This window comes from Neophocaena asiaeorientalis, unplaced genomic scaffold, assembly GCF_003031525.2.
Source record: "Neophocaena asiaeorientalis asiaeorientalis breed wild unplaced genomic scaffold, Neophocaena_asiaeorientalis_V1.1 scaffold130, whole genome shotgun sequence".
Taxonomy (NCBI): domain Eukaryota; kingdom Metazoa; phylum Chordata; class Mammalia; order Artiodactyla; family Phocoenidae; genus Neophocaena; species Neophocaena asiaeorientalis.
The window spans coordinates 6923443-6938170 of NW_020173397.1; the positions used below are offsets into that span (position 1 = coordinate 6923443).

Consider the following 14728-nt stretch of genomic DNA (forward strand, 5'->3'; position numbering starts at 1 on the left):
ATCTGGTTATGTCATCTCTTCTTTTCTTCCATTTCACTGCAGTTCTTCAGAGGAGCTTCTCCTGACCTTCCTGGTGAGGGTTGTTCTCATTGAGATTTTCACTAGAAACTCCTATCCCTTCATTGTACCTTTCACAGTGGTCAGTTTACATATACTTTGTAAATAATTGAGTCATATATCAGTCCCATTAGTTTGTATATTCCATGAGGGCAGGGATCATCAATTATCTGAGAACCCCATCTTCATCTTCCTCCAGAATTAAAATTCTAGCACCTAATAGGAGCTTAATAAATATTTACTGAATGAATGAATTTTCAAAAAGACTTTAGGACTTCTTTGAACATACTTATACTTTGCAAATGTAGCTGATATGCGTGTTAGTTGTGGGATGCATTGTTGGGAAGATAACTTTTTTTTTAATTTACCATCTACTTAATGCCTTCTTATACATTTTTCTGAAATAATTTTCACGTGGTAGCTAGATCCCATGCTGTGGCTTATCTTTTCTTTCCGTAGAAATGCTTCTCACTCACTTGATGACCAGTGAAATGGTTTAATCTCCCAAATTGACTTATTCATTTTTCTTAAAGCTCAGCAAGAAAAATTACTTAAAAGCCTAAAATGATGTACAGGGTGTTAGAAACATTGCAGCAACCAGTGGTGGAAAAGCTGTGGTCCTACTTTCAAAGATGTATCAGTCTAGTAATTTTCTCCTTATCCTACTTACAAGTGTTTATAATATTTTCTTTTCCCGTTGCAGTATTAGAACATAGACCATATGTTTTGTTCTCTGTATGACATAGAGCAAAGCCTCACGCATTTATATGGATGCATTTTAATGATTGTGATGATGTTACTACAGGATCTTCTGCTAAAGTTTGTCCTTACTTCTTGAAAATTCCAACAACCTGTTCTTTTTAAGTCTGTTATTTTGTTATTACCAAATTCTTTCTAAGTCCATTTAATGGATAGCTTTAACTCCTCAAAGAATGAAATACGAGTTTGATAATGTTTTACTCCTCAAGGCTTTCCTGTGTTTGAGACTTAACCGTTGTCCCCAGCCTTTAATATACCTTGCAACTGCTGCCTAACTTTTTATGAATATTTGACATTTCGTGTATCATATTACTGCATTTAATGTTTCCAGTGCCTTTTATGAATAATTGTCATTGTATTTTATTTGAAAAGTTTAAAAAAGTTTTTTGCTTTTCTACTGTGTATATGTGTGTGTATGTCATTCTTCTCATGATTTCTGGACTGTGGTTTCCTCACGTGCATGATTAGAAGGAAGTTATGGTGGTTATGGCTGTCATATTTAAGTGTAATCTAGAATGATTTAAGTTATTGTTCAACTTAGTAATTGAAAATAATTATGGATACAAAATGTCTTACTGATTAATCAGGAAAAAGGAAGGCAGGCTAGGTATCTGAAAGCCTTTGGTCCAAGTGGGGGAAATCAACCACTGGAAAGGCTTGAGAAGTAATTATTGAATGAAGTAGAATGTGTGTCCTTCCTTGTATTCTTAAATAATTTCATCATTTTGGCCATAGGTCTCCTGGGACTGAATGCTATTGAAAATAGCTTCAAAATGTCTCAGTTTCATATGCTCAGTGTGACAGACACCACATGTGACTCTTGCCATTATCACTTCAGTGCACACATCACTTCCACTTGCCACCAGATGCATTTTTTGAGTGGACATAATGTTTCTTTTGTTTGTTTGTTTTTGTTTTTTTTGCCTCTGAAGCCATTTTGCTGTCCCTATGAGAGGCTAGAAGTGCTGGATCATTAATACTCCCTGAAAATAGCCTCCAGACGATGACTCATGGGAGTTGGTGTATAAATACCCCAGATCCCTTGCCCCTTGGCAAGGATAACTGGACAACTGAAGCATAATTCTTGGATTACTCTGAGGCATACGTTCTACACAGGCTGGACTTCCAGAGTTTCCCCAGAAGGAATAAGCTGTACTTAGACACAGGGGTTGATGGGTTCATATCTTACCCTTTATCAGCTGCCTTCCTTTCCCTCTCTTACTTTGCCAGGTCCTGACTGTTTTTGTCATTCACCTCTCAAGTAAACTGCTTGCACTTGAATTCATTTTGCAGTGGTTGCATTAAGGGGAAACTAAACTAAGACACTTGCAATTTGTAGTAATGGGGACAGTTAGAAATGGTCACAGATCCCATGATGGTGTAAGTTGCCACCCTGCAGTTATTAGAGGAGTAGTTCTCAATTGTATTTCCACCTGTTTCAGAGTCCCATGGGCCAAGTCAGAGTTATGCCGAAATCCCGGGATTCTAGCCATTCCACCACGTACTCCCCTCGCCTTCCCCAAGAATGTATATTGTATTGCAAGTGAACAAGAGCAGCGTTACTATAGGAATAACTGATTTATTATTTTAAGTACGTAACTTGCAAGATGTCATATTTTCACACTTGAAATTATTATTATTTGGAACACACTTAATTCTAATTGAATATATCACATCACATGGCAGGATCCCATAGTTAAGAACCACTGAGATTTCTCTCGTTTGCTTAGCAACAGCTAAGACAGCCCAATCCATGGTAGCTACTGACCGAGAGCTGTACACCTTCTCTGCTAAAATGGCCGACATTAAAGTCGTTCATTTCCCTGTGTGGAACCAGCTGAGTTTTAGCAATCGAAAAAAGTTTCTCTGATTTTAAGTGTGTGCATCCAGCCTACTTGATCATTAACCATGCAGTTTAGGTAGTTTCAAATGGCCATTGAAAATGACACAGGGTATTCACACAATTATTTACTCTCAGCCAGCACATTCAAGTTTCTGAAAATGCAGGAAAGCAAAAAATAAAGTAGTTTCATTTGCAAGATTCTCATACTGAACAATTTTCATCATTAACATTGTTTTAACATCTTTATTGGAGTATAATTGCTTTACAATGGTGTGTTAGTTTCTGCTTTATAACAAAGTGAATCAGTTATACATATACATATGTCCCCATATCTCTTCCCTCTTCTGTCTCTCTCCCTCCCACCCTTCCTATCCCACCCCTCTAGGTGGTCACAAAGCACCTAGCTGATCTCCCTGTGCTATGCGGCTGCTTCCCACTAGCTATCTATTTTACGTTTGGTAGTGTATATATGTCCACGCCACTCTCTCACTTTGTCCCAGCTTACCCTTCCCCCTCCCCATATCCTCAAGTCCATGCTCTAGTAGGTCTGTGTCTTTATTCCCGTCTTACCCCTAGGTTCTTCATGACATTTTTTTTTTCTTTAGATTCCATATATATGTGTTAGCATACGGTATTTGTCTTTCTCTTTCTGACTTACTTCACTCTGTATGACAGACTCTAGGTCCATCCACCTCACTACAAATAATAACGTTTCTTTTTATGGCTGAGTAATATTCCATTGTATATATGTGCCACATCTTCTTTATCCATTCATCTGTCGATGGACACTTAGGTTGCTTCCATGTCCTGGCTATTGTAAATAGAGCTGCAATGACCATTTTGGTACATGACTCCTTTTGAATTATGGTTTTCTCAGGGTATATGCCCAGTGGTGGGATTGCTGGGTCATATGGTAGTTCTATTTGTAGTTTTTTAAGGAACCTCCGTACTGTTCTCCATAGTGGCTGTATCAATTTACATTCCCACCAACAGTGCAAGAGTGTTCCCTTTTTTCCACACCCTCTCCAGCATTTATTGTTTCTGGATTTTTTTGGTGATGGCCATTCTGACCGGTGTAAGGTGATATCTCATTGTAGTTTTGATTTGCATTTCTCTAATGATTAACATCATAGCATTTTTTTAATTCAACATATGTAATTGAGGGCTTTCTGCAATTGTTTCTGAAAACACAGGCTTAAAATGAACACTGATAATGTTATTTATAATTTATATGCCTATGAGGGATTCAGAGACTATGAAAAGCAGTGTTTCAAGATATTAAATCTGCTGATTTGACTCTTAGTTTAACCAAAAATATTATCATGAGAGAAAATGAGAAAAATTATAATTTCAGGGTAATATTTTACTTGTTGTAATTACTATCTAGCAAAAGTTTTAATACTTAGTATACTAATATTTAATATTTTAGTATTGTCAAACATTTCTAATTTCGTGAAGCCTCTCTGCCTATCAGTTACATAAAGAGTTTTTTAAGTATCTACATATCATACATCTTTTTTGCACCAAAAAAGATTCATTTCATTTGGGGATTTTGAGTGGTTGAGAGTGGTACAGTTTTATGAAAAGAAGAAAATCTATGTTTTAAAGCAATTCATTTTTTCAAGTCTGACTTCTTTGTATATTTATTTTACAGATTAAAGGATTCACCTGAAGACACAGCATTCTATTCATCAGAGACTGGACAAGAGTTACTCTTGCTTTTGGCAGTTAAAGATGATGTTGTCATGGAAACAGTTGGTCCTGCTTTCATTCATTGGCTGCCTAGGAGGTAACAATAAGCTATATCTTCTAAACTGAAGTTAGAACTATACTTGAATCATTTGTTAAATAATTTTTTTAAGTTGAACTAATCCTCCACAAGTCTTTTTTTTGTCCCAGAAAGGAAATTCTAATTTTCTCTTCTGATAACTGGGTTCTCATTGTGCTCCCTAGTGTTTGCAGACCATTATATTTTCATTACAAATATAATGGCATTTAATATCATGGATCTAATAAGAACCTGCTGTATAAAAAAGAAAATAAAATTCAAATAAAAAAAGAATAGATACATGGGTACAAAAAATATTACGGATCTACTGTAGTGTTATGAATATAACAATTAATCAGAATTTGAGAATGTTAATTCATGACTTTGTTACCAAAATGGCTAAACCTTGTAATCTGTAGTGTAAAGGGAAAATACAGATTTTAAAGAATATCAGTGTTTTCATATCTAATCTTAAAAACAATACTATTTTTCTTTCAGCAAATAACTTATTTAAGGGACCAAAAATAAGGATAGAATTTTTATTTGTTAATATTGAAAATTTGAAGTTTAGAACAAAATAGAAAGAAAAAGGAATAATTCTCATATATTCACCATACAAAAGCAACTCTTAAAAATCATTTGATGGGCTTCCCTGGTGGCACAGTGGTTGAGAGTCCGCCTGCCGATGCAGGGGATGCGGGTTCGTGCCCCGGTCCGGGAGGATCCCACATGCCGCGGAGCGGCTGGGCCCGTGAGCCATGGCCGCTGAGCCTGCGCGTCCGGAGCCTGTGCTCCGCAACGGGAGAGGCCACAACAGTGAGAGGCCCGCGTACCGCAAAAAAAAAAAAAAAAAAAAATCATTTGATGCATTTCCTTTTTGTTCATTTTGTTTCATTTTCTTGAACAGGGGAAGAGTAAGACAAGGATTTTTTAAAATGAAGTAACACGTGTACAACGATTAGTTTTTTGCTTTATTTTATTGTATTTTATTTTTTTATTGGGGTATAGTTGTTTTACAATGTTGTGTTAGTTTCTACTGTACAGCAAAGTGGAGTTCCCTGTGCTGTACAGCAGTTTCTCGTTAGTTATCTGTTTTATACATATTAGTGTATATATGTCAGTCCCAGGCTCCCAATTCATCCCACCCACCCTTTCCCCCCTTGGGGTCCATACATTTGTTCTCTACGTCTGTGTCTCTGTTTCTGCCTTGCAAACAGGTTCATCTGTACCAGTTTTCTAGATTCCACATACAGGCGTTAATATACAATGTTTTTCTCTTTTTGACTTACTTCACTCTGTATGACCATCTCTAGGTGCAACCGCATGTCTACACGTGACCCAATTTCGTTCCATTTTATGGCTGAGTAATATTTCATTGTATATATGGACCACATCTTCTTTATCCATTTGTCTGTCAGTGGCCATTTAGGTTGCTTCCATGACCTGGCTATTGTAAATAGTGCTGCAGTGAACATTGGGGTGCATGTGTCTTTTTGAATTACGGTTTTCTCTGAGTATATGCCCAGTAGTGGGATTGCTGGGTCATATGGTAATTCTATTTTTAGTTTTTAAGGAACCTCCATACTATTCTCCATAGTAGCTGTATCATTTTACATTTCCACCAACAGTGCAAGAGGGTTCCCTTTTCTCCATACCCTCTCCAGCATTTATTGTTTCTAGATTTTTTGATGATGGCCATTCTGACCGGTGTGAGGTGATATCTCATTGTAGTTTTGATTTGCATTTCTCTAATGATTAGTGATGTTGAGCATCTTTTCATGTGGCTCTTGACCATCTCTATGTCTTCTTTGGAGAAATGTCTATATAGGTCTCCCACCCATTTTCTGATTGGGTTGTTTTTTTGATATTGAGCTGCATGGGTTGTTTTTATATTTTGGAGATTAATCCTTTGTCCGTTGATTTGTTTGCAAAGTTTTCTTTCTTTTTATTATAAAAACTCTCCAGCACCTAAAGGGTTGAAAGAATAGTACAATAAGTACCTATATATGCACCATTTAGATTTAGCTATTGTACCATTTACTGTACTTGTTCTATATATATACATATGTGTGTGTATTTTCCATTCATTGTTTGATTGACTACACCATTTGGAAGTAAGTTACAGAAGTTATCACCTCTCACCTCTAAAAATTTCAGCATCCATCTGAGAAGAAGACCTACCTTCTAGATAAACACAAGTGCTTTATGATACCTAAGGAAAGTAGCCAAAAAAAAGTAGCTTGTCATTTTTCTTTTCTAAGAGGAGGAAATTGGTATGGAACGAGGCCAAATGCATTGTCAGGTAGAACATATGTTATTTGAAAACATGTTTATATTGGAGTAAACTTCCAAGCCCGTATCTCAAACTTAAACATTCTTGAAGTATTTAAATGATATTCAAACCTCCAACTTTTAAAATAAAGTTTTTTTAAACAGGTTTTCCGCTGTGATGCCTCAATTTTGTTTCCTAAAACATTTTCTTTCCTACTAATCTAGCACTGAGGAAAAAAGGAGTAATTATTTATAAATTTCTACTGTTTTAAATAGTTTTTGGAGAAAGACCAATACAGATATCAAAATAAATCTTTTTTTGGATTATTTTCATTTACAAAACTTTAAATTTGAGTTCTGTTGTACAAGGAGAAAATGAAAGGGAATACAGTACAGCAGTATTATTCGCAATGTCAACTTTCATAGAAATAACCTTGAACTTTTACAATTAGTTGGAAACAGGTAGATGTACTCAGAAAGTGGAAGTATAGCTAAAGAAAATGAGATCAGTATTTCAAAGGTTTAAAATTTTGAGTTGTAATTTTACACTGTGTGCAAATTGTATTGCTTGTTTTCAATATTTTTTAGAAATGTTTTACAGACTTATGAACGAATTTATGGAGAAAGCAGTATCCATTTTATTAAAATATTAAGACATTAAAAAAGTTAAAGATCAACTTGATTTTCTGAGTATGTTGGTAAAAAAGCTATAAAGGTTGGTAAAGGAGAACTGGACTAATTGATACAGGATAAATTATATGTAGGGTATTACTTAGAGAATGGGTAATCTTTATAATTATAGTATGGAGAAGAATTTGTCTCTGACTAATTTTCTAAAGAGTATTGATTGTGTACAGTTCTTTATGTACTGAATATTGGTACTCGTTTTGGATTTACATAAAATTTAGATTAAAAAGCCAGCTTGTGAGTGTGATATTCTCTTAACCAATATTGGGTCATTTTTTAAGTATTAAAGTTGAAATCTGTTCATGAGGTAGGGAAGATCTCTAGATAAATGCCAAGTAAAAACGTGTTATGTGAATTCAGTTGTGTAGAGTAGAGTTTATCCAACGACGTAAACTCGATAAATATAGCAAATGCTTGATAATTTGTGTTTTCTGTTTTCTCAGAGTTAAGCTCTTTGTTATCCATTATTCTCTGCATTTTTAAAACAGTTTCCTTCTGTTGTTCTGTCTCTGCATGTTTCTCTCTGTAGCAAAGGGGCAAATAGTAATTTTTGGCTGGGAATTTTTCCGAAGGTGAATTTAATCGTGTTTTTCCTCCAAAACACCAGGCTGCATTTATTCTTTTAAAAATATTTATTAAGCATCTGTTATGTGCCATACTTTGTTTCCAGTGAAGAAAATGGACAGAGATCTGTGTCCCTGTGGGGTTTATATTCCATCATGTCAGGGTAGAAAATGATATTGATTTAGTAGATGCTCGTGCTGTGAAGGAAAAGGAGCAGAATAAGATGAGAGTGTGGGGGGCTGAGAAGTGAATTACCAGAGGTCATCAGGTCCATCCTCCTAGAGAAGGTGACATTTGGGCTAAGACTTTGTGGGGAACGAGTTGACCTCGTGGGTATTTAGGGTAGGGAGCTGCAGGCAGAGTCAGCAGTCCATCCAAGTGTTTAATATATGACATGCTGAGTATTTCTAGAAACAGCAGGAAAGTTCGCCTGGTTGGACAAGGAAGAGTTATGGGAAAGAAGTAGTAGGTGAGAGCCAAGAGTTAACGTGGAGATGGATGCAGCAAAAATGAAGGCCTTGTAGATCACTGAAAATATTTAGAGCTTTTGCTCTGAATGCCCTCAGGAGCCATACTGTGGTTTGATCAGAGAAGTGATGTAATCTGGCTTTTTCTTTTTTTTTTTTTTAAGGATCTGGCTGGCTGTTGTGTTGTGGATTGATTGTAGAGGTGCAGGGGAACAAGCAGAGGTATCAGTGGGAAGTTAATCAGGCAAGGGTTGTTTATGTCTAACTCCAGGGTAGTTAGCAGGGGCGGTGGTCAAATTTTGGATATATTTTGAAGGTATATTCATGCGGATTTGTGGATGGAATATATGTGGGATATGAGAGAAAGGAAAGCCTTTATGATAACCTCAAGGCTCTATGTCACCTTGTGCCCTCATCAAGAGGTGTACCTTATGAACGAAATGAAGACCCTGCACAAAATAGGGATGAGAGTTTTCCAAACTAAAGGTCACTACCAAATAGTGGATTAAAAAAATCAATTCTGTGGGTCACATTTAGCATTTTTTATTAGAATAAATAAATTAAAGAATAGAGTATAATATATCAGCATCACTGCCCACTTAGTACATATTGTCTGTTGAGCACTTCTGCGCATTTGGGACATGGCAGTGAATAAAACAGACAATGTCCCAGTCCTCATGGAGCTGTCCTTTGAATATTGTGTATTGGGTCTTGATCTTACGTATATTTCTTACTGAGTTGCTATGAAAAAAGTTTAAGAGCCAGAGACCTAGTTAGAGAACAGAGAGATAGAGACAAGAAGAGGAAGGAACACGCAGATGAGGAAAACAATAGTAAATACAGGAAAATTAATAATATCAACAATAGGAATTAATGGATGCTCATTCATTGTGTACCAGGCACTGTGGAAAATGCTTTACTTAGGTCATCTAGTTAACAAAAATAAAATGAGATAGATGTTATTTCTATTTTGGAGATTAGGGAACAGTCTCTAAGAGTTTAAGTAACTTGCCCATTCTACATGGTTGTCTCAAGATTTGTTTATCTCTGAAATCAGAGTATAGTTCCCTATCACTAGAATTTACCACTTCAGTAGTTTCTCTTCTGGAATAAAGTCAGAGGTATAGGCCATGGGCTAAAAATCATCAAGGACCCAAGGAGATTGTTCTCTTGCTCCTTAATTACCTATTAGTTCGTTGCTTAACTGTATTAGATACTTCACATGTTCACTGTCCTATATGGGAGCCGCTAGCCACGTGTGGCAGGTGAAGATTGGAATTGTACCTAGTCCCAACTGAGATGTGGCCCGATGGAGACTCTAAAATGCAGTAAAAGTCTTTTACAGAATGTAAAAGACTTGTAACCAAAAATATTCAGAGTTTAAAAAAATTATTTAAATATCTCAATAATTTTTATTGATTAAATTTTGCACTGATAATAATGTAATTATATTTGGTCAAGCAAAAATATTATTAAAATTAATTTCACCTGTTTCTTTTAACCTTTTTTAATGTGGTTACTAAAATTTTAAAATACGTGTGTGACTTGTGTTATATTTCTATCAGACAGCACTGCCCTAAACATTTATAAAATAGAAACCCGACCATTTTGCAAAGGTTTTCTAATATCTAATACCCCAAAGGGAGCCCAAATCATAGAAGCTAATGGGGACTTATTGTTTTTAATTTTTGAATTTTATTTAATTTACATTTTATACAGCAGGTTCTTATTAGTCATCCATTTTATACACATCAGTGTATACATATCAATCCCAATCTCCCAATTCATCACAACACCATCCCCCACCCCCCACTGCTTTCCCCGCTTAGTGTCTTTATGTTTGTTCTGTACATCTGTGTCTCAGTTTCTGCCCTGCAAACCAGTTCATCTTTACCATTTTGCTAGGTTCCAATATATGTTTTAATATATGATATTTGTTTTTCTCTTTTTGACTTACTTCACTCTGTATGACCGTCTCTAGATCCATCCACATCTCTACAAATGACCCAATTTTGTTCCTTTTTATGGCATATTTCATTCTTACATGTAGCTGTCCAGTTTTCCCAGCACCACTTATTGAAGAGATTGTCTTTTCTCCATTTTATATCCTTGCTTCATTTGTCATAGATTAGTTGACTGTAGGTGCATGGGTTTATCTCTGGGCTTTCTATCTTGTTCCATCGATCTATATTTCTGTTTTTGTGCCAGTACCATATTGTCTTGATTACTGTAGCTTTGTAGTATAGTCTGAAGTCAGGGACTCTGATTCCTCCAGCTCTGTTTTTTTCCCTCAAGACTGCTTTGGCTATTCAGGGTCTTTTCTGACTCCATACAGATTTTAAGATTTTTTGTTCTAGTCTGTAAAAAATGCCATTGGTAATTTGATAGGGATTGCATTGAATCTGTAGATTGCTTTGGGTAGTATAGTCATTTTCACGGTATTGATTCTTCCAATCCCAGGACATGGTATATCTCTCTAATTGTTGGTATCATCTTTAATTTCCTTCATCAGCGTCTTATAGTTTTCTGCATACAGGTCTTTTGTCTCCCTAGGTAGGTTTATTCCTAGGTATTTTATTCTTTTTGTTGCAGTGGTAAATGGGAGTGTTTCCTTAATTTCTGTTTCAGATTTTTCATCATTAGTGTATACGAATGCAAGACATTTCTGTGCATTAATTTTGTGTCCTGCAACCTTACCAAACTCATTAATTAGCTCTAGTGGTTTTCTGGTGGCATCTTTAGGATTCTCTCTGTATGGTATCATGTCATCTGCAGACAGTGACAGTTTTACTTCTTCTTTTCCAATTTGTGTTCCTTTTATTTCCTTTTCTTCTCTGATTGCTGTGGTTAGGACTTCCAAAACTATGTTGAATAATAGTGGTGAGAGTGGTCATCCTTGTCTTGTTCCTGATATGAGAGGAAATGCTTTCAGTTTTTCACCATTGAGAATGATGTTTGCTGTGGGTGTGTGGTATATGGCCTTTATTATGTTGAGGTAGGTTCCCTCTATGCCCACTTCCTGGAGAGTTTTTATCATCAGTGGGTGTTGAATTTTGTCAAAAGCTTTTTGTGCATCTATTGAGATGATCATATGGTTTTTATTCTTCAGTTTGTTAATATGGTGTATCACATTGATTCATTTGCATATATTGAAGAATCCTTGCATCCCTGGGATAAATCCCACTTGATCATGGTGTATGATCCTTTTAATGTGTTGTTGGATTCTGTTTGCTAGTATTTTGTTGAGGATTTTTGCATCTATATTCATCAGTGATATTGGTCTGTAATTTTCTTTTTTTGTAGTATCTTTGTCTGGTTTTGGTATCAGGGTGATGGTGGCCTCATGGAATGAGTTTGGCAGTGTTCCTTCCTCTGCAGTTTTTTGGAAGAGTTTGAGAAGGATGGGTGTTAGCTCTTCTCTAAATGTTTGATAGAATTCACCTGTGAAGCCATCTTGTCCTGGACTTTTGTTTGTTGGAAAATTTTTAATCACAGTTTCAATTTCATTACTTGTGATTGGTCTGTTCATATTTCCTATTTCTTCCTGGTTCAATCTTAGAAAGTTATACCTTTCTAAGAATTTGTCCATTTCTCCCAGGTTGTCCATTTTATTGGCATAGAGTTGCTTGTAGTAGTCCCTTGGGATGCTTTGTATTTCTGTGGTGTAACTTATCTTTTTTCATTTCTAATTTTATTGATTTGAGTACTCTCCCTTGTTTTCTGGATCAGTCTGGCTAATGGTTTATCAATTTTGTTTATCTTCTCAAAGAACCAACTTTTAATTTTATTGATCTTTGCTACTGTTTTCTTTGTTTCTATTTCATTTACTTCTGCTCTAATCTTTATGATTTCTTTCCTTCTGCTAACTTTGGGTTTTGTTTGTTCTTTTTCTAGTTGCTTTAGGTGTAACGTTAGGTCGTTTATATGAGATTTTTCTTGTTTCTTGAGGTAAAATTGTATTGCTATAAACTTCCCATTTAGAACTGCTTTTGCTGCATCCCATAGGTTTTGGGTCGTCGTGTTTTCATTGTCATTTGTCTCTAGGTATTTTTTGATTTCCTCTTTGATTTCTTCAGTGATCTCTTGGTTATTTAGTAACGTATTGTTTAGCCTCCATGTGTTTGTGGTTTTTACTTTTTTTTCCTGTAATTCATTTCTAATCTCATAGCGTTGTGGTCAGAAAAGGTGCTTGATATGATTTCAATTTTCTTAAATTTACTGAGGCTTGATTTGTGACCCAGTGTGTGATCCATCTTGGAGAATGTTCCATGTGCACTTGAGAAGAAAGTGTAATCTGCTCTTTTTGGATGGAATGTCCTATCAATTAAATATATCTGGTCTGTTGTGTCATTTAACGTTTGTGTTTCCTTATTAATTCTCTGCTTGGATGATCTGTCCATTGGTGTAAGAGAGGTGTCAAAGTCTCCCACTATTATTGTGTTACTGTCGATTTCCTCTTTTATAGCTGTTAGCAGTTGCCTTATGTATTGAGGTGCTCCTGTGTTGGGTGCATATATATTTATAATTGTTATATCTTCTTCTTAGATTGATCCCTTGATCATTATGTAGTGTCCTTCCTTATCTCTTGCAACATTCTTTATTTCAAAGTCTATTTTATCTGATATGAGTATTGCTTCTCCAGCTTTCTTTTGATTTCCATTTGCATGGAATATCTTTTTCCATCCCCCTCACTTTCAGTTTGTATGTGTCCCTAGGTCTGAAGTGGGTCTCTTGTAGACAGCATATATATGGGTCTTGTTTTTGTATCCATGCAAAGCAAGCCTGTGTCTTTTGGTTGGAGCATTTAATCCATTCACGTTTAAGGTAATTATCGATATGTATGTTCCTTTGACCATTTTCTTAATTGTTTGGGTTTGTTCTTGTAGGTCCTTTTCTTGTGTTTCTTGTCTAGAGAAGTTCCTTTAGCATTTGTTGTAGTGCTGGTTTGGTGGTGCTAAATTCTCTTAGCTTTTGCTTGTCTTTAAAGCTTTAGATTTCTCCACTGAATCTGAATGAGATCCTTGCTGGGTAGAGTAATCTTGGTTGTAGGTTCTTCCCCGTTCATCACTTTAAGTATATCACGCCACTTCCTTCTGGCTTGTAAAGTTTCTGCTGAGAAATCAGCTGTTAGCCTTATGGGGGTTCCCTTGTATGTTATTTGTCGTTTTCCCCTTGCTGCTTTCAATAATTTTTCTTTGTCTTTACTTTTTGCCAATTTGATTACTATGTTTCTCGAATACTTCCCAGAACTTCTACTGCCAGTGTCTGTATCCTCACAGTGAGACAGAGACACCCGCTAATGGGGACTTCCTGATTTCCCATGAAAAGTTGTGTCTCCTGAGTGTGTATTAGCGGCAAATACTGAATCCCTTGTCAGATGAGTTCTGATTTTAGGTGTCAGTACTTGGTGAATGTAGGTAAATCCTTAATCAATGCATGTGGAAATTCTAAACTTTGCAGAGACTTTTCTGTTTTTACTTTTAATCTTTTAGTGGGACTGCTAACAAGGCAAATGAAAGTCTTTTGGAAAGGGAAGCTTCCTTGGATACCTGAAATCATTGTTGATGCCTAGTTTAAAACACCATCGTGGAAAATGTCATATATCTGTAAAAGTTCTAGTGTTGTTATTTCATCAAATTATTCTCTTAAAATTGTAGTGAACAATCAATGCATTGCAATCTATTATTTTGGTAGTAGCTAGAAATTACTTGTGAAAATAAGTAGCCATTAATCCAAAAGGGAAGATGATTTTTAGTTGTGTTTAACTTTCCTGTAGTGGATATTGTGTTGGTATCTCTGATATCTACTGTTTTCTGCAATGATGAAGCAGCCCTGAGGCCTGGAAGAGATTGACTCCATGCAGAGCTCCATATATGGACCCATCTGATTTGCCCCAGTGATTGGCTTAAGCCATTGAGCTTATGGGATTTTTTTTTTTTTTTTGGCCATAAGATTTGATTGATTCAAGGACTTTTTGTTCAAACTTTGTGGGAAGTGCCCTTTCTCCCAGTGTATCTGAATGAGGAATCCCAGACACCCTGTTTGCTGATGGTGGCTAACCTATAATCACCTGGGAAGCCAGCCTGAGGGAAAAGCTGATTCTTGCATTGAGATCAGAGAAATCAGAAGACACCAGGTCCTTGATGAAATCATCTTGATGTGTCTCCCACCCCTCCCCCTTTCTGGCTTAAACATCATCAAAAGTGGTAAATGTCCCACCTCTAGCCCCTATGACCTGGCATAACCCTATTCCACAGAGCTGCATTAACCTATGAAATTTATGTTGGCCTCTTTCAGGAGTTACCAAGGCAG

At 36.1% G+C, this 14728-nt stretch overlaps 1 protein-coding gene across 1 annotated transcript in view; it reads left to right on the forward strand.

Annotated features, from left to right (window-relative positions):
* The first annotated feature begins 4372 nt into the window (after positions 1–4372).
* The window catches only part of CNTN3 (contactin 3), a 238226-nt gene continuing 227870 nt past the window's right edge, over positions 4373–14728 (forward strand). The window contains exon 1 of the mRNA XM_024747093.1: positions 4373–4448. Within this exon, the coding sequence (XP_024602861.1) occupies positions 4394–4448 (55 nt within the window). The 5' untranslated portion in view covers positions 4373–4393. The remainder of the gene's footprint in view (positions 4449–14728) is intronic.